The sequence below is a fragment of the Emydura macquarii genome, unplaced genomic scaffold (genome assembly GCF_026122565.2).
Source record: "Emydura macquarii macquarii isolate MOO-44397 ecotype Brisbane River unplaced genomic scaffold, CSIRO-AGI_Emac_v2 contig_295, whole genome shotgun sequence".
Classification (NCBI taxonomy): Eukaryota; Metazoa; Chordata; order Testudines; family Chelidae; genus Emydura; species Emydura macquarii.
In genome coordinates this window covers 12231251-12250997 of record NW_027130432.1, presented here as the reverse complement: position 1 = coordinate 12250997, position 19747 = coordinate 12231251, and the positions used below count along the sequence as shown (strand labels likewise).

The window sequence follows — 19747 nt, the reverse complement described above, 5'->3', positions numbered from 1 at the left end:
CCTGGAGAGATGTGTGCACCATTCTACTGATCTTTGAGGGGAATCTGCTAAATGGAAACAGTTCCTAGGAACCAACTTGTGCCCATTAATACTTAAGGAGAGAGTCTCCTGCAAAAGGTGGGATGGACTCCTCTTATCTGACTATGTGCTGTAGCCCAGTTGCCCTCTGTCCATGGCCCTGGAGTGACTGTAAGCTCTACAGGACAGGTGTGAAACTTGAAAGCTCTGCAGTTGCTGGCTGGCTCGAGTCCTAATCTTTGGTCCTCTTCTGCCTTAACTAAAAGGGCAAAACGGGGGCTGCTATGAAGCTTCAGTCCATCAAGATGATGCACAGAAGTCTCCGTACTGCTCCCATCCCTTGTTTTTCTCAGGAGGGCCCTTCTTAGAAAGTAAAGCTGAATGGGAGTTAGACAGAGATCCACCAAGGTATTTGGGTACCTAAGGGAATAAGGGGCATTCGTGAGACCCCAAGAAAGCTGTGACGATTGGCAGGACCATCAGCTGAAGGGTTGCATCTCAAGTATGTCCGATACAAGTGCTCTAGGCTCTGTCTTCAGGCAACCAAGTCCATTTAATCACACAGAGAGGCTGGCCTGAACAAAGAGTTTCTATTCTGGCAGCCCAATTTCCTGGGGGGTAAACTGAGCCACAGCTAGGTAGCCTTGGGCAAATGACTTGACCCCTCTGCCACGGTTCACCCAGCTGTAAAGTAGGGATAATACTTCCCAGCACACAGTGCATTAAGCTCAGAAGGAGGCATGGCACACAGGCTGCTTACTTCCTAGTTCCCTGCTCTAACTGCTAGTCAAAGCTCACCCTTCAATGGGAAGTAGCACAGACAGGGGTGTGCGTAGCTGCATGACTGTGCTTGCCAATCAAGCCTGAGTGTGGCTCTCCAGCTTGCTAGTGCCCTGCCCGGGTATCTCTGCTCATTGAGGATGCTACATTGATTGGGCAAATTCTTCTGAAATGGTCCCCTCTGACTGGAGCAGAAGCTGGTGCTGCAGCTAGCTGTGAGAAGCGGTGGTGACTTTCCCACTCTTGCCAGTGCCGGAGGAGGGTGGGGTTGTGCCTTTCTTTGGATAGTAGAGGACAGCGAACCAGATGAAGATGAAGAGACCTGTGGAGACAGAAAGGCCTCAGTCAGCGGGCAGAAGTGGAAGCTTTGGAATCTGTCCGGCTGGTGAGCTCTCTTGCTAATGGCACAGGCGCCTGTAGCAGAACAAGTTTGAACCTACCCTCCTTGGTTCTTAGTGGCAGATGTGAAATCTGAAGTTGGCCCATGTACCATGGAGGATAGCTCCATTGGTGGCTATTAGCAGTCCCTGCCCATGCTGCCTTTTTGCCAGAGGCTGGGAATGGCCAATGGGACAGATTACTTGATGACCTGGTCTGTTCATTCCCTCTGAAGCACCTGGCATTGGCCACGGTGGGAAGACAAGATACTGGGCTAGATGGACCATTGATCTGACCCAGTATGGCCATTCTTATATTCTTACAATTGCAGGGGGAATTTCACCTGTCTCCTGCTGCCTCAACAAGCCCAAGGCTTTCCAAGGGGAAGTTGACTGAAGCTTCTAAACTGACTTGCCCAAGCTGAATTGCTGTTAATGTTCCTTCTCTTGCTAAAGGATGGATCCCGAAGAGTAAACTCTTTCAGGGAGAGAGTGTTTGGGGTGGTAGCCACCTACTTGCTGTCCCTACCACCCCTGTCTAGCTACATCCCTTGGTCCTGGGACAGGCAGCTCTTTGGAAAGAGTGCCCCTCCAAGCCCTGCCAGTAGAACGAATCCTGCACGAATGGCCCACAGAACCTCCCCCCCCCCTTAATAGAGAAGTGTGGCCTGCAGGGAGGTCCCAGCATGCACTGCTCTAGCTACAATTGTTCCAAATGGCTTTCTATTCGATTCGAGAAGTAGCGCTGTTCCTTGGGACCTGCCGTTCTGATGGATCACATCTCTCTAGTAAAGGGGAGGGCAGTTGGGATCTGGGCCACCCTGAGCCACAGCTGTGGCCCTCTAGCCTCAGGGGAGTCACCATGGCAGCTGCTGGACGATTCTTTGCCACCCTAGATATGCAGTGCAGCCTGACTGTTGTGCTTTCGCCGGGAACTTGCCCTGACCTTGGAGAGAGTTCAGTACTGTGAAGAGGTACAGTGCAGGCACGGACATGGTGCCGTAGGTGAAGAAGACCAGCCCCCACGTGGCTCCCAGCAAGCAGGAGAGGCCTAGCACTGTGAGGCCCCCCTGCCAGGCCTCTGTTTTCTCCGCCTTCCCTGCTGTGGCGCTCTGCAGGCTGAACAGCTTCCAAGCGACGACGCCCAGGACCAGGGTGTTGAAGAGAAGAATCAGGCCAAAGTAGCCGCAGTTTGTGACGTAATGGACAGCCAGGTGACCAGCATCTATCCAGCATCTGCAAGGGACAACACAGTGAGCCTGGGGGGCTGGGGTGGGCAAGGTGACTGGCAGCCAATGGAAGGGGGCAGCATGCCAAGAAATCGCATGTATGAAGTGGTGGATATGGCTCTCTTAGCATGGGGACCCCACTTTGTAAAGTTCCTCTTAGAAGGCAGAGCCAGGAGGGGTCAGATGGGGCAAGGGGGGGGCAAAGATGGTGTAAGTGGAAGGCTTACAGGGTGGCCGAGCAGACCTTCTGCAGTCCAGAGTGCCATGATGCTCGAGCGCCTCTGGTCTGCGATGTGAGGTGGTGACCTTCTTTCCATTCCAGCCCCGCTGCTAGCACCACTCAGTATAGCGGCAGCCCTTGCACACCACTCACATGTCTTCAGATGACATGTGGCAATGGCCATGTGCTGGACTTTGTGCGAGCAGGGCTTTTAAACCAAGGCTTCCACGGCAGTGGAGCACCAGGAGTAGCCAGGGTCTAGGAACGGACCCCCTCCCCCACTCCTCTCTCTAGGCCATGTGATCCTGCCAGGGTCTAGGCTGGAGCATGGACACTAAGGGCCAGATCTTGCTTTCCTTGTTTTCCCATATTCCCCTTGAGAGCCGTGGTTGCACAAGGAATGCACTACAGGGCCCTAAGTCTTCCCCTTTCTCATCTGCAGTGGGTGGTGTCTCCCTCTCACAGCTGGGAACTGTGCAAGGGATACCCTGCGGCAGGGCTCGTTAAGGCAGCTGCATCGAGCCTTTAGCTCTGAGCCTTGAATCCGTCACAGAACAGAGGACAGAACCTTCCCACGAAGCTGAGGAGCAAAGAAAAGATGTGTCCAGTTTTCTTTCTAAAACAGAACAGGAACACCATGGGTCTTACTGGGCCCAAACCAAGCTGCTGAGCTAATCCATCCCCAGAGCCAGGGGCCAACTTACAGGGAGACAGTGGTCCGGTTGTCCATATCTATAATGGTGTATTTTCCATAGCTGTTAATGCTGCCTGTTATAGTGACCACGAGAGCAGGAAAACCTGAAAAAAGCAGAGGAGTCAGTGCATGCCTGAGGAAGGGAGAGAGGGGTGGCTGTTCTCCCCCCCCCCCCCCCCCATTTCTAAATGCTCTCATTTCTTTTCCTTATAAGCCCAGGTCCATCCGTGGTCTGAGCCAGCAGGCATATCTCGGAGGACATGAAAGATGTGATATCATTTGGAAAACTAGGTTGACTGGGATCTGGTCTCCTCCTAAATTCCCACCTTCCTAACCGTTGCCATGTCCCATCCCAGGGGTGGGGGAATTGATCTCTGATAAAGGTAGATATTTAAAATCCAGAGGATCTGACCTTAATAGGGTGGGTCAAACTTTGGTCCCAAATGGCTTGGATGTGTCCCTTTAAGATTAGCTGGCCCTAAACTCTCCGTGGCTAAGAGCCCACCATCGACCCTGCCTCTTTAGACCCTAGCATCATGGCGAGATGCAACCTACCCCAGCCTATGAGGCACAGCTTCGCCATGTAGTGCTGGATGTAGATGTTGGTGACTTTGATGACCAACAGGTAGAGATGAAAGGCCTCGAGGGCCATCCAGGTGAAACAGCAGAGCAGGCAGTAATGGGTGAAGCCTCCTGTGCCTTTGCACAACCCCATGTGGCCCAGGCTGACAATCCAGCTGTTCAGCAGGTAGACCAGGTTCAGGAGGAACAGGCTGCTTGTGAGGTTCACGTGGATCTTGGCGATGTCATTGGACTTGAATTTTTTGTAAGCAAATCTGAGCAACAGAATGAGGCTCAGGAAAGACCCAGCAAGGAAAAGAGTGACACCAAGCTGAGACCATCGCTGCTCTGAGCACCCCATCCCCCCTGCCTCTTTCGAAACCAAGGGGAGGCTCCCCTCATTCTTCCCTGGGGGTAGGATGGGGCTAGGGATGCCCATGACTGTGGGGTGTGTGTTTATTCTCTCCCACCCTATAGAGAGAGTCACCCACTAACCCAGATCTTGTTACTTGGCATGAAAAGCAGAGAGACAAGGGACAAACAAAGGACCCTAATGGGGCTGGGCGAAGACGGGGAGAGGGAAGGAGGACTGGAAACTCTGTGGGTCAGGGACTCTTTTGCTGTTGTGTGCATAGTGATCACCATAACGGTGCCCTGATGCCTGGCTGCGACCGCTGGGCTCTATGGCAATCCAAATAATAGTAAATCAGGCCAAGAGTGACTGGCAGAGAAGGAAACAAAGCAGCCGGGCAGAGGCTGCACCCCACAATGGGGTGACTGCAGTATGAGGGATTCCTTAGGCATGCAGGACCATGGACAGTTCTTGTTTCCCTTCCCCTTGACGCTGGGAGATTTGAGGTCAGTCTCTGCCCTGGTGTAAGCAGATGTACAACCAGTGAAGTCAGGGGAACTACACCAGTTTGCACTGGAGCTGACCGTGGCCCTCAGACCTGCATTTTACTTTTTCCAGGCTGCATGGGGCGGGCGTGGTGAGTCCTGTGGGTGCCATGAGCGTACATAGAGCCCCGAAGAGAAGCTGGACGTGCCCTACCTTAAAGTAAAGTACAGGCCCAGGGTGAGGGCTGAGAAGCCCATGGAAATGCCGCAGCCGATGTTTGAGATAACAAATAACGCCTGTGCTGTGACGTTGTCGAGGGACGGATTCTGTCAAACACAGAGAGAGGTGCCGGGTTAAAGCAGGCACAGGCTGGTGTGATAACAGTAAGCAGAGGACATTAGACCATAGGTAGCTGTAGCCCCCCCGGGTAGGGATTAAAGTGAGGATTGCTGCTGCAGGCTCAGTTGGGTAAGCCCCGGGGTGAGGAGAAAGGGCGTTAACTGTGAGAACTGTTCAGGCTACCTGGCTCACCGCAGCCTGAAAGCTTCTCCGGGGCTGATCTTTGGTGGAAATGAGAACCCTGCTTCTGAGCAGCTCAGTCACTCCTCCCCTGTCCTCCAAAGGCAGGTGAGGAGGAGTGGGGCTGTGCTATGGTTAAGATGGACAGTAATGGTGGTGCAGCATCGTAGCCTGGGAGAAGAGAGTATAAAGCTCTCTGCTATGATAGTGTCGGTATTGCAGGCTAGACGCTTGGATGGAGAATGTCCCCTTCTGCCCTCCAGCTGCTGGAGGGGGTTTGTTGCTGATGAGAGACCAGGAGCTTGTAGCGGAGGAGCCCAGCGTTGTTCCGGGGGGTGGGGTGCCCACAGCCATCCCTGCCAGTTCATATATGGAGCAGCTGCAGGGCACTCAATCTGGCCGTTAGGCAGCAGAAGCCATTCTAAAAGCAGTAGGTACAGAGTACACGGGGTACCAATAAGAGGGTGAAGAAGGTGAGGTGATCACAGCAGCACACCGTCTCCCTCTCTCTGGGTTCAGCGAGGCAGCCGGACGTGTTCCAACCTCCATGCTGACCTGCAAAGTCACCCAGAGAAGGCCGAGTGTAAACCAAGCACAGGTGGTGTCCTCTCTGCACAGGGAGTGTGACAGCCATCCCTGTGAAACAAGCTGAATGTCCCGGAGAGACCCCTGGAGATCTCAAAGCACAGCGGGAGGAGACCGTATAAAGCCTCCAGTGTGGGGAGGGCAGGGTGAGATGACTGTCTCGTTTGCCCTGATGTAGACTCAGAGGTGACATGGGAAGGGGACAGAGAGAGGCTGGTATCTCTCTGTCCTATCTGAACAAAGGACATACACCATCTGACAGCCTCTGGCATAACCAGAGCCTGGAAATGAAAAAATTAAAGGGGAAACATCTGCAGGCAAAAATAATGAGGGGGAGGAGCCCATTAGGTGCATGTGGGCGAGCTGGTATTTTTCTGGGGAATCCTGTATTGATCACCTGGCTACAGGTAAATCCTGAGTTCTGCTCCTCAGAGGCCTCTCTGGGGATTATTGTAATACATTGTATCCAGGGATTCCTACCTGCCTTGGGGCCTGACCCCGAGCCACTGACTAGGAACAGACAAGGGATCGGGCCCTTCAAATTTGCGAGCATTGCAATTAAAACCCACAAAAACCAAACGGGTCACGCAACCACAGCCTGACCAATGCTGAGTGAGCGCCCGGTGCCCAGAGTACTCCCGGACACCTGGGTGTTTGTGTCTCTGTACAGACAAGGCCTTGGCACGTCTCAGCACCAGAGGGTGCCGGTGTTCCAAAGAAGCAGTGGGACAGCTACCTGCTAGCCCTCAGCACCAATGGGGGTGGAAGGTCAGCAGGGTCCTGGGGTCTAGTCCTGCCCTGGTAAGCCCCAGGTGCGGGCCTCTCTGGAGCAATGGCTTATCTGCGCCAGCCTCTGGCTGCTCTAGTCTCGCGTCTCTCCTGGGCTGTGCCAGGGCTGGGTCTATTCTCCGTGCGGCTGAGGCCCTCTGCCCTACGTACCTTTCTGTGTGTCCCAGAAGACGCACTGACGGGCCACGTTCTGAAAGCACAGAGAGGGGTAGTGAGCAGGGTGGCCTCCCGCGGTGAGCAGGGGAGGGGCGGGGAAGGCTGGCTGACCTGGGGCAGCTGTTCATGGGAGAAGGTGAGTTCGACGCAGTCGGAGAGTCCAGCGATCTGCCTGCCTCCCACTTTCACGCTGACCATTACGTTGTCTAGCATGGTGCCCGGCTGGTCAGGATCCTGCAAGGGATACAGTGAGTCTGTACCACGTGTGTAGAGGTCCTCAGGTTCACAGCCAATACCACTTATTGTAATGCTCTGTCTCCCTCCAGTGGCTGATGAGCCGGCTTGTCTAACAGGGCCATGTCCTTTACTGTAGGTGGCAGTGGCATGCCTTTAGATCCAGCCATTATCCTAGGTTTCTTTCCCTGTGGCTGCTGCCCCACTGAGGGGCACAGCATCACACTGCCTTGTGTGGGTCCCATAAGGCCTTTATGCCTCTCTGCCTCCACTGTGGAATCAAGTAGTTGTTCTCCTGGATCAGTTTCTATTTAATCGGGAGGATGTACCCTCAGGCTGCAGGGCATAATCTGGTCCTTGCCTGGGCCAAGGAATTTTTTCCTCCCCATTCAACACCACCTGCTCAGTGAGGTGCATGATAGGGGGTTTGCCATCCCCTGGAGATTCAGGGATTGCTCAGTGCGGGAGGGATAAGGGATCCAAATCCAATGAACTTCTGCTCTGATTGTTATGGCAACTCTTACCTTAAACAGGCCCACTTGTCCAATGTCAATCACCATCACTGCCACTTTGACGTAGTCTGTCTCATTGTGAATGGAGTGAAATATTCCCCTAGGGAGTTTTACGTTGCTCACTTTCCTCTTCATATTTGTGTCTATCTCCTTGGGGACCTACGCCATGGAACAAGAATAGTTGATTATTATTTGCTGACAACTCCTTGCTCTTCGATAGCACCTTCCATCTCAGGTGCCACAAACACTTTACAAACATTCATTGAGCACATGTGAGGTGGATGTTGTTATACCCACTACACAGATGGGGAAACCAACGACCGAAACAGGAAGTGACTCGCCCAAAGCCACTCAGAGAGCCTGTGGGAGAGCTGGACCTGGAACCCAGGAGTCCTGACACTTAGTTCTCCCCTCTAATAACTGGAGAGCATTGCATCCTAGCTGTTCCCATCCAGGCTGGCTGTAATGCATAGTGAGAAGAAGAAAGTTCTTCCAAACAAGGACAATCCCAAGTTTGTTCCACTAATCTGGCACATACCAGTAGGACCTATGATACCATGGCAGTGAATGTGAGAGATACAGATAGTGAGAGACAGCTGCCGCCATCCCCCACCTTCTCCAGCGGTGTTTTCAAAAGGATCGTTTCTCCAGAGCTCTGTTGCACCTGGAAACAGGGGATCTGAAGAAGCACCTGGCTGCACCATGGCCTGCAGTGCACCAGCAGGGGCTAACTCAACATGGCGGTTGCCTTCAGCGGTCTGGCAGCATGGCCATCCCATGATATCACCCAGGCCTGGAGGTGTCCAAAGGAAAAGATGCCACCATTTGGAAAGGAAGGGGTTTACTACCTCATTTGGTGTGAGCATGAAGATGAGGTCATCGGTGAGGGTGGTGCTGACATTCTGGATCCGTGCCTTCACCCTGCTTACGTTTATGATGTCCTCATTGAGGTCCTTGATGAGGTACTCCTCGAAGTTAGGCCAGAACCTGCCATGGGAGGAGGGACGTGCTGAGAGCTGGCACGGGGCGCAGCTGCCTGAGGCCCACAGCTGTTCCTGCCAGGCAGGAAATGGCCCTTGTAGACTAAGCGTCTTATGCACCAGGAAGCTGAGGCCAGGGAAGTGCTTCCTCGGCATATTTAAGCTAAGGGTGAGCAGGGAAGAGAGCCAGAAAAGAGCCCAGCTGGCGTGGACCATAGGAATAACCCTTCCCAGTGGGGGAGGGCACGAACTCTTCACAGCACAAGGCAAACCCTGGGGGGAAATGGAGCAGGCCCCTCTGTCCGGAGGAGGAGGGAACGCTGGAACAGGTTCTTCCCTCCTGGGTGGGATGTGGGGGTCTAGCTGCCATAGCCCCGGCCTGCCCCCTCTAGGGACGTCCTCCAACAGAGCCCTGCCCAGGAGAAGGTCCCATTCCCCACTCCCGGGCGCATGCCCTCGTACCTGTGGCTCATGTTCCACACACATCTGCAGAAGGCATCGTCCTTCTGCAGCTGCTGACAGGTTGAGGGGATGCTAGTGATTTTGTTGGCTGAGTCCAGTCCAATGGGTAAATATCCTTCTATGAGGCCGATGTCACAGCAGTTGGAGACAGAGTCCCCCCTGGTTTCCTTTTCCAAAGCTGAGGGAGGCAAACACAGTGGTGGGGGGTGTTTGCAGGTCACCCCACATCCTGCTCACCCTCTGTCTGCCAGGGAGTGATGGGGTTACCAAGAACAAAGGAAAGTGAGCAGTGAACAGCATCGAGGAGGCTGAGACGGCCTGAAATGAATGGGCTAGAGAAGAAACAAGAGGCCACACCCAACGCTATTTCAGGGGTTCAATGGGGCCAGGGCCAGGCACCTCGCAAGGGAGCCTAGTCAGAAGAGCAGGGGGAGGCTGGCTTGCTGGGTCACGGTGCGATCGGTGAGCCGTGGCAACACTTACTGCATGGACAGAGGCATCTGAGAGTGGATCAGAGCCTCCCTCTGTGCGGGATTGTCCTGTACATCTGAGAGCTGTCCAGCTGCTTTGAGCTGGATTCATCACTGGGGCAAACACCTGCAACACCACTGACTGCACCTACTTCCTTTCTTTCTCCTGCCCTCTGGGATCCAGCCTTCCATATTCCTCTTTATTCCACCCTTAGCACCCACTCCAGCTCTTGAGGAGGGCTGGATCTGGCTTCCACTGGAGCCTGCTGGTACAGCCCCTAGGCTGGCCAGGTGGAAGGAGAGACTCTCGAGAACAACACAAGACAACTGTCTCCTCCCTCCCGTGGGATCTACTTTTGCTGCTATGGGGAGCTCAGGTTTGGAAGCTGGTTTCCCCACCCCACCTTCTGTCTGTAGCAAGAGCACCTTAGTTTGCTTCAGGCAGACTTTCCTCAATCCTAGCCTGCCATTTGGGCTCTCGCATGTTTTGCGTTGGTCCCATGAGCCCAATCTGATTGCATTGCAACATGGCAATGAAGAGCAAGAATCATCTCAGCACAAGACCTGATACAGAGCAGGTTTAGGACATGTGATTCTAGCTGGAGGTGGGTCCAAACCAAATAGCCGGGTCCAAACGAACCTGAAAGTCAGCCCACACCAGGAGCTCAGCACTTCACGGAGGCTGTACCAGGCCCATGGAGCAGCAGGTGTCACACCAGGGAGGTTTGGGTCAGCAACATGGTTAATGATCAGCTGGAATTCCCTGGACATAAATCCCTGATGTGGTTTTACCAATAAGCCTGTGTCAGCAGCCTACAGCCAAGTATTTACAGCATCCCCTAGGCATCTAGGAACATCCAGGGTGAACCCATGGAAAAGGGTCCAGGGTGTGCATGACAAGGAAAGAGAGGGATTCCTTTGAGTGGGCTAAGGAGTAACCAGGCATAATGGGGTGAAAGGGAGAGAATAACAATGTTGGCTGAAAGTGAAGGAGATCATTCCTGGCAGGGAGACAGAGCATGTGATAGAGTTTTATATCTTCCTAGCACTGTACGGACATTGGCTCATTAATCCTACAGCACCCAGGAGATGTAGGTGGGTCACTAGCATCATCACTAAGGTTCAGATTTTGTTATGGGTATTTTTAGTGACTGTCAGCAGCAATAAACAAAAATTCATGGAAGCCACGACTTGCCCCTGACTTTTACTAACAATAACTGTGACACAAGGGGGCTGATTGGGGAATGAGAGCCTGAGCCCCACGGTAGGAGGGGGGGTCCAGCACCCCCAGCAGTGGCAACTGGGAGCTACTGGGTCCGCCTGCCGTCCGTGGCGGCTGAGAGCTGCAGGGTCTCCTGACAGCTCCAGCTCCCCACCCCGGGGCTGAAGCAGAAATGTCATGGAGGTCTCTAGAAGCCACAGAATCTACAACCTCTGTGACATAACCTTATCCTTAATCATCACCATATGCAGATAAGGAAACAGAGGTGAAGGGACGTGCCCATGTCACCCAGCAGATCAGTCGCCCAGTCAGGATTAGGACCGAGGACCTCCTAATTGTGCTCCGTCCTCAAACAATTAATCTAAGCTGTGGCCCTGTCTCCCATGGGATATAGTGGAGGTCCTATGAACAGGTTCATCTCTACTCTACCTTCTGGCTGTGCTCATTCTCCCTCATGACCCCAGCTCTGGCCGTGCCTAGTGGCATTGCAGATCCAGGCGATGGACGGGTTATTGGAGCTGACAGTATGGTTTGGGTGGCTGTTTAAGGACTCGAGCAGCAGAGGAAGGCCAATGGAATGCAGAGGCAGAAAGAGGTCCCAGGGATTCCTCTTTCGCAAGCCTAACGTAGCTGTGACTTCAGCCCAGCCCCAGAGTATGCGGCACATTCAGCAGGGGAGGGGCCTCTCACCTTTGCAGCTGTCTTGTTCTCTGACGCAGTCTGGAAAAAAGGGAAATGGGCAAAATCAGCAGGGTCAGTGGGTGCAGTCAGAGGACGGAAGAGATCGTCACCACAATGAGTGAGTATCTCTCAGGGATTCCTCACTCCACCGACACTGGAGACTTCCTCAGTCTGCCTTGTCCTATGTCTCCTCATCCTTGTCATCCTCGTCCTCGTCTTCAGTTCTTTCCCCACCTCCCTCGATTGGTTCCATCCTATGGGCTGAGAGCCAATGGTGGGGCAAGAATGTCAAGAACCTGTAGCATTGCCACGGGGAGGGGACGGGGAAGGACTCCTTTGCCTCAAGCACATGCACTGTGACTAATGGCAGATATGTTGACAGCAAAACCCCATTGCGCCAGCACCCTAATGATACACTGGCTGCTATTACACTGAGCAGGTAATAATCCATATCGCACATCAGTGTCACTAATTCCTCAGTGGGCTGGTAGTGTGGGAATGCTATTGACACAAGGCCAGACCCTCAGCTGGTATAAATCGATGTAGCAGCTGATGGTCTAGCCAGTTATTTCTAGCTCCTTTCAGTCCAGGGGTCTGTTTCAATACAATTGCATGGAGTAACATGGGGTGGGTAGTTTCTAGCTAAGAAACCTTAGGAGATTAGCAGGGGCCTGGACCTCTTGAGGGCCCTTCCAGCCCTATCTCTCTATGATCCTAGCGCTATAGAGAGAGAAGGATACATATAAAAGCTGCATTGGCGTTCATTGGGCTGGTACTCCGGGTACCACGGGTTAACAGATTTTCATGTTAATGTCAGTTGCTAGAACGTTGCGTAAGTCTTTGCAACATTTCCCTTTTCCGCAAGTAGAGGTGTGCAGAAACACTGACTCAGATAACTGTCCTCTGCAAGTGAGCAAAAAAACAGGCTGCGAATACTACCTCAGCGCTCCATCCTGCCCCTCGTGGAGTCACTGAAAAGACACCCAATGACTACAGTCGATGCTGGCTTAGACCCAGGGTGAATGCTCAGATTTTCTTTTGGACGTATTTGCCTGGATACTCCTGGCAGGATTCACCCAGCTGTGGTTAATGTGTGCAGTTTCAGGGACATCTGCCAGCCCAGCAGTTGTGGTCTAGACATCCCCCTGCTGTTCAGCCATAAAGCAGATACATTCTCCCTGGAGGTATCCAATATATTCAGCATATGTCAGGCTGTGGCAGGCTACCCCTTTTCACTGGATTAGGCTAATGCTCAAGATGTTGGTCCCGACCCGCCAACAGTTTACCCAAAATGCAGGAAGCACAATAATTACCCCTCCAACCGCCCCCTGTCAGACACCAGGGGACTGGGCTAGAGTCAGACAACAAGCCAGACTCAGTGGTCACATAATCAGCGGGCGGGCTGGGCTGCAATGCAACATATGGCCAAGTCAATTTAGCCCAAAGAGAGAAAAAGGCTTAGAGAAAATCCTCTTTCTCTTTCCATGCCTAGCTCTCAGCTGATCGCTGGATTTTGCTCTAGACTTTGGCCTTTCAAATGGAAGTGTCTGTCCCACTGGCCAAACTGTCACTGGAGTCAAGTGGTAAGACAGTTTGTTCAGAGGGAGGGCACTTTTCCCTCTTCTCTCTCAAAGCTCAAGATCCACTAGGACAAAGCACAGGAACAGTGTCACCCAAAGCATCTGCAGGCGACACACACAGTGGGTGGCTTTTCTCTTCTACTCACCCAGCAGTGGCAGGAAGCTCAGGGTTGTCACCATGAAGGTGTATTTCATGCTATGCTGCAGATTCACCATTCTCCTTTCTCTTGTAAGTTTCTCTTTCTATCCACTTTGTTTTCCGCATTGCCCTTCTGCCTTTCTCTCTCCCCTTCTCTCTGTCTCTGCTGCCAGCCCTGTGCTCAGAGCTTTAAATTAGGCAATGGAAGTGTCTTCATTTCCTGTCTGAAAACTACATACTCCTTCCTGTATTTATATGTACAAAGCAAACTCGCTGATACAGGATTCCTGGCTGATGAGTGACAGAGAGTTCACCCCAAAGCTCAGAGTTGGGATTCTCCTTTATTAAGCCCTGACCCATTGTAGGGTGGTTCTGAGGGCTCCTCGCCTGTTGTTGTGGAGACACAATCCCATCTGAACCTCTAAATCTCCTCTCTTCTATGTGTCTGGCAATAAACCTGCCCTCTGCCTCGGGTCTAAGGTCAGTGCTGCTCAGTGGTTCAGTGGGCTGGAAGCACTGAGGGGAATTGTGCCTCACATTCCAGCCCATCAAGCACCCAAGTATTGTCACCTCAATGATGCCCCTAGGTCCCCTGGCCCAGGAAAGTGAGAGTCAAAGTTTCCTTGCCAGCACTCGTGGCTTCTTGTTGGAAAGCTGAAAGAATCATATGTGAGCCCTGAGTGTAAGTATCTTTCCAAGAGCCCTTCATAGAAGCAGTATTACCAACTCCAGGCCTTCAGAAATCAAGGGTCAGGTCCCCAAAATCATAAGATTGGCTTAAAAATCATGAGAATTGAAGAAAAATAATAAATGCTAGGTTCCTTTTCTGTGTGTGTTGGTGTCCCAGACAATCATCAGGGGCCATGTTTACATGCCATTCCCCCAACTCTGAGAACGAGAAAGTGACTTTAAAAAATAATAAAAATGGGCAGCTGAGATGCTTACATAATCCCATGACCCCAGGAGCTGGGTCTTTAAGAAAAGCCTCAAATAGACTTGCAGTAACACCAGGAGAACTCGCAACGCTGCATGTGCATGCCTTCAATCCCAACTTTCCCGCCCCGCCACACCACAGTGCAATGATGTCAGGCCCAGAACCCCTTTGGGAGCTGAGCTCAGCTGCTGGTTTAGCTGACCGCACATGGGACACTGAAGGTGGATTCAGAATTCAAACAGGGAAAGCTCTCAGGGGTCTTTGGGGAGTGGGTCGGTTTCCAGTCCTTGAGCTGCATGGACAAATGCACTCTGGGGACTGGGCTCTATTCCCCCTTTCTCATCCCTAGAGCATCAGGCAGCAGAAGATTAGGAATAAACATGAGGCCAGATTTTAGAGAGGAAATGTGGGGCAGTGCTTAGGCTGCTAACAAGATTCAAGGGACCTAGCATAATGGGGCATACACGCCTCTGCAAGCCAGGGAGGAGTTAATGGGCTCTTGAAAGGTCAGTTAGCCCAAAGGAAGACACCTGGAGCTGGAAACAGGCTTCCAGGGACAGGCTTAAAAAGAGGAGCCCTGCTCAGTTGTGAGGTATGTTGTGTCAGGCTTGCTTTGAGCTGGGGGCTCTGGAAGCGCTAGATCTAGAGGTGACTGAGCTTAGGAGGCCCTAAGTCTCTACAGCCCAGAAAACTGTTGAGAAGTGATGGGGGCAACAGCAGAGTGGGTGGGAAACTGAGGCAGAGTGGCTGCTGCACTGCGCAGTGCTGGGAAGGGTGTGCTCTAACACTTCAGTTCCATTCCCTGTTCTGCAAGAGGCTGCCTAAGTGACTTTGGCTAAGTCTTTTTGGGCCTCTGTTCTCTAGCTGTCCAAGGGGGCTGAGAGCACAGCACTGCCCTGCCTCACGGAGGGGTTGCAATGCTACTATCAGGGGGAGGGGGGACATATATATCATTCCTAGGTTCCACACTCGCTGGCATGCCAGTAATTTGACTCATCAGCGTGAAAGAACTAATTCTTTTTAAGCTAAACAATTGATCCTACCTAGTTTGAAACTTGCTGCGTTGTTGCTAATCCATGTTGCTTGGGTGCTAGGGCATGCCCAAGGGGAGGCAAGTGGGGGTGAGGCCCCCCAATAATCAGGAGGGCACAGAACTCCTCTGGCCCTGGCGCTGTGGTGGGGGTTGAACACGTCCCTCCAAAAGATGTCAAACTTCTATTCCTGTGCATGTCCCTGCTTGGATACGTACTGGTCCCTCTGTATTTATTTGACAGGCAGTGGCCCCACACCTTCATAATAACACTGTCTGCCGTCGTATTTCTGTCTCATTACTCAGGAATATGTCTAGAACAAAGCTGGGGCATTTAATCTCTGCTTGGTGCAAGTGTGCTCAGTGATATTAATAATCCCTCGTTCTTACACGGTGTTTTTCATCCAGAGACTTCAAAGCGCAGTACAAAGGAGGTCAGGTTCCTTGTCCCCCTCTATAACAAGGGGAAACTGAGGCGGAGAGTGGGGGAAATGACTTGGTTAAGGGTGTGTTTTGAGGAAAGGGGTGCTCAGATTTAGCCCAATCAAAAGCTGTCGTGAAGATTTTCTAGATGCTTGAGGGGTGAAGGTGCTTTGTATAAAACAAAGACACTGCAGTTGCTTTCACCTCCAGAATAAAGAACTGGTCCCCGAGGACTAAAACCCTAGTCGTTTCGGATTGTGGTGAGTTTTTCGGCCCACCGACGCGGTGGGAGGAGGACACAGCCTGCTCCTTGGCTAGAGGTGGAACATTCCATGCTGGGACGTGTGGTGTTTGCGTGGCACACTGTGCACTAAAGGGCCGTGTGGCCATGTCCCTGTGCACACAGGCAGAACTTCAGTGTGTTGCCAACTCTTGTGATTTGTTTTTAATTTCTCAGTTCATGGGATTTCAGCTGTGCGTGGAACCAGCCTTCCTGCTTGCTGGGGCACAGGAGAACCCCTCTCTGCTGTCTGCTTTCCCCATGGCCTCTCTTCTGGGGAACAGCAGCTAATCCAGCTGGTAGTGGGGGGCAGGCTGGGCTTCCCCCACCCCCAGTGGCCGTTCCTATTGCTCACAGGAGGGGAGTAAGGAGCAGAAAGAGCTCAGCAACTCAGGGCAGACTTTACCACCCCCCCCTTCTCTTTTCCCTCCCCTCCTGCGAACAACACCTCTGCCCTCTCCCTCTCTGCAACACCTGGCTTGGGAAGGAGGTGAAGTAGGTAAAGAAACCCTGCAGCTGCCCCACCTCTCCATGCCTAGAAGGGGGAGAATGGGACCTGATGCAGCTGTGCTCTCCCCTGCTTGATAGAGAAGAAGAGCTGCTGAAGGGGGCAGAAACTGCTGTAGCGGAAGGGAGGAAGAGGTCCTGCAGCAAGGGCCGCCAGGATCACCTTCCTGGAGGGATGACAAAAGACAGATCACAAAACTGTGCAATTAAAAAAAAATCTCATGACTGTGATGCCAATTGCCTGATTTGTGGGGGGTGGGAGTCATCTGACCCATGATAGTCGAACGGCTGAGGCTGTATGTGCACATTTAACGTTGCCATTTCCTGACATCTGAGCGCTTAGCCACGCAGCCGCAGTGTTCCCTTAACGACACCTTTCTATGAGCAGTTAGCAAATGCTCCACTACGAACACTGGCCCAGAGGCGTGTTTGCACACAAGGTTCTTCTTTGACCCACAAGCACTTCAGCCACTGCTGCTTGCAGCTGGAGATGGTGTCGGCTGGTTCCATTTTGTATGGCTTGTAGAGTTTGGTGTTTTGTTTTGTTTTGTTTTTTTTTCCCCCCTCTGCACACAGGGGACTATCATGGCACAAGCTCTGTGTTCAGAGAAAACTAAGATGCTACTGCCTATCCACAGAAACAACGGGATATTGTTGTGCTAGTATCATTATCTAGGCCTCACACAGACGCCATCTGGTTGCACCAGGTGATGCCCTTCCTTTCCTTAGAGCGCCTGCAATCTCTTCAAGAGTGCGGGCAGGTGACTCCTGTATCTCCGGCACATCTGGAGCCAAGCTGCGTCATGAACGTATGTGGATTATCCACAAGCAGCCTAGTGAGACATACCAAGAGGAACTTACATCGAATGCCAAGGATCATAGAGCAAAGTCTGGTAAAGAAACAGGTGGTTTAGGAGGTAAGAAGTCGCGTTGCTTCACATAGCAGATCTAAGGTGAGGGTTTAGGAGATCTGCTGTGAGCATATGTGAGTTCTTAAGGCCAACTCAGTCTGTGTCTGAGTGTAAGGTGCTGGAAGGAGAAACCGCTTCCCCATAGTTCACAGAGCAAATTACAGGAGGTGCTTGCATGAATCAGTCTTCCTGTTTGCTCTTAATGAAGGTAGTTGAAGGCTAGCTGTGTGCGGGGGCACACTTTGCACTGTGTGTGGCTGCACTTCGCCCTGCAGCTCTCCCCACAATGAGGGTTGCTAACTCTTTCCCCCTAAGTGCGGTTGGGCTCTTAGCATCATGTTCTGTCAGCTGCAGACACCCAAATGCTGCGATTCAAAAGGAGGAAGAACGTCTCCCAGGGGTTCTGTACTGTACTCATCACCATGGGGTCTGAGCACCTGCCTATGTAAATCAGTTGCTTGTCTTACCCTCCTTTTTCACCTGCAGTTACCCCTGAGTGCATGTGTACAAACACCCTTGTGGGAGCAAATGAAGAGTGTTTTTTTGGCACCTAGAATCCTAAACAAACATAGCAATGGGAAAAATGACACCTGCACAACAGATCTGCTCCCTGTGCATCATCTCCATGGCGGTGTCTCACTGTACTGAAGAAGCTACTGGAGGACTCTTGTGAGCACTGTAAAAGCTTGGGCAGCTATGGGAGAGTGTGCTGGAGCCTACTGGGGCTGGTCCCACACCAATCAAAGCAACATGATCCTGCATGAAATAAGTGAGTAAATCAGTTGGGCACGCAACCGTCTGCTTTGGGGCAGGAGTTCCTATTCAGCGTTTGTGTATCTAGCACAGTGGGGGCTTGGCCCATAACTAGGGCTCCTAGGCACTACAGTAATACAAACAGAATAATTCACTTGTGCACTATCTCTGCACTTTTACTGAGTTCAGTTTCTTTCCAGGTGTAATCACAGGGCAGTAATTAATCCTAATAAGCCAGTTGCATGTGAAGGTAATAGATGAATTAATTAACATAATTACTCAGATGAGCATGAGAGCAGGTGGGAATCCCACTAACGAGCTGCAGACTAAATTTGCTCAGATAACCATGAGTTGAGGCAGTATCTGGGGAAACTGGCCCAAGAAGGGAATGATTTTAACAGAGAAGGAATATTCACACACACATTCGTGATGGAGCCTTTGCTAAATTCTCATAAGAAATAATATTAAGTGCTAAGGGCTAAGCACTGAGACGCTGGGAAATAGCAATACAGACCTATAGGTATCACCTTAACGCTGCCCCTGTGAGTATGTGCTTAATGACATGATCTCTCTGTTTCTCACACATTAATAATACAATTTTATCTATCACTTTTCATCAATGAGTCACAAAGCGCTGTACAAAAGCAGTCAGCCTCAGTATCCCCACTTACCAGCTGGAGAGACGTGACTTGCCTAGAATTGGGGATAGAATCTAGCTCTCTTGAGCCCCAGCACCCCTCCAGCCACTAGGCCATGCTACCGCTTTGCAATGTAATTTCTTCTGGCAGTGGCAATGGGATGCCAGCTTTTTGTATGTTTGTGGTTGACCCTAGCTATTAACCAACACCCACGTCTTTCATCTGCACAGCCACCCTGAGTGGCCCTGCGGCCTGTGCAAAGTAATATGCACAGTGAGGCTCTCTGGTGGGAGGCAGATGAAAAATCACGTAGAAACCTTTTTTGGACGTGACTGTTTGCTACCATTTGGCCTCAAGCTGTGTGATGTCACGGGCTGGGGCCTAAAGGTCATATGGGCACTCGGCTGGGGTGACCCGTGTAATTTATTGAATGGAAAGATTCCTAGTACAGGCCAGATAAGCCCATTATGCATCCTTCCTCCTACACACATCATGTACTGGCAGGGAGGGCAGTCACATCTTTATTGCTACGTAACTATGTTGAGTCCTGGTGATGGCTCTTGAGCAGCTCTTTCCTAAGAAGTTGGAGTAAAAATGTTGACAAAGCGTCCCGCCCTCCCAGAGTGCATTTATTCCACAGTTGTTTGTTCATGAGAACCCCTTTGCCTTTTCCACACCAAAGCACACTCGTTATGATGATCCATCTGTATTTTATGCCTGGCATTTGCACTTCAGTGACTCCTGAAGTGCTGTGTAAAGCTGATTTCGAAGAATGGCTTTGTGGTTAAGACATGGGCTGGGAAGATAAGAGATCTGTTACCACATAGTTCCGGTGTGACGTTGGGCAAGTTGCTTATCCCCTCTGTTTCCCCAGCTTCTTGTGCCAACTTGTCTCCCAGGAGCGTTGTGAAGCTTAATTCAGGGTTTGTAAAGCCCCCTGAGTTCTTCAGGGAGAACGTGCACACGGGCATGCTGCCACAGTTTGGGAACTATAAGGTGACTTTGTCGTTGTGATTTTGTGCACATAAGGGGGAAATTTCTAAAGGCACGCATGGCTGATAGGCATGTAAACCTAGATCCTCAAAGATATAGAGCTGTCTAATTCCCATTGAAATCTTTGGGAGTGAGGTGCCTAAATCCCCTTGACGATACCTGCCATTTGTACCTTTGAAAACCTCTCCCTAAAAATACAACAGGTGAATGGACGAGGTGTGAGCCATCCCCA

General features: G+C 51.7%; 1 protein-coding gene across 1 annotated transcript; it reads right to left on the bottom strand.

Annotated features, from left to right (window-relative positions):
• Positions 1 to 1007: 1007 nt before the first annotated feature.
• Positions 1008 to 13123, bottom strand: ADGRG3 (adhesion G protein-coupled receptor G3). Its single transcript, XM_067550032.1, has 13 exons — positions 13054 to 13123; positions 11337 to 11366; positions 8955 to 9132; positions 8361 to 8499; positions 7525 to 7671; positions 6878 to 7000; positions 6761 to 6800; positions 5691 to 5791; positions 4931 to 5043; positions 3874 to 4154; positions 3329 to 3422; positions 2122 to 2411; positions 1008 to 1120 (listed from the first exon to the last, which is right to left on the bottom strand). The coding sequence occupies exons 1-13, from the start codon at positions 13121 to 13123 to the stop codon at positions 1008 to 1010; spliced, it is 1719 nt and encodes a 572-aa protein (XP_067406133.1).
• Between the last annotated feature and the right edge of the window lie 6624 nt (positions 13124 to 19747).

Excerpts from the sequence above, each read along its gene's own strand:
- ADGRG3 (XM_067550032.1), bottom strand. The coding sequence starts at position 13,123 with ATGGTGAATCTGCAGCATAGCATGAAATACACCTTCATGGTGACAACC. Across the intron at positions 4,155-4,930 it reads GGCCTGTACTTTACTTTAAG|ATTTGCTTACAAAAAATTCA; the intron begins GTAGGGCACGTC and ends TCTGTTGCTCAG. Across the intron at positions 1,121-2,121 it reads AGTACTGAACTCTCTCCAAG|GTCTCTTCATCTTCATCTGG; the intron begins GTCAGGGCAAGT and ends CTGTCTCCACAG.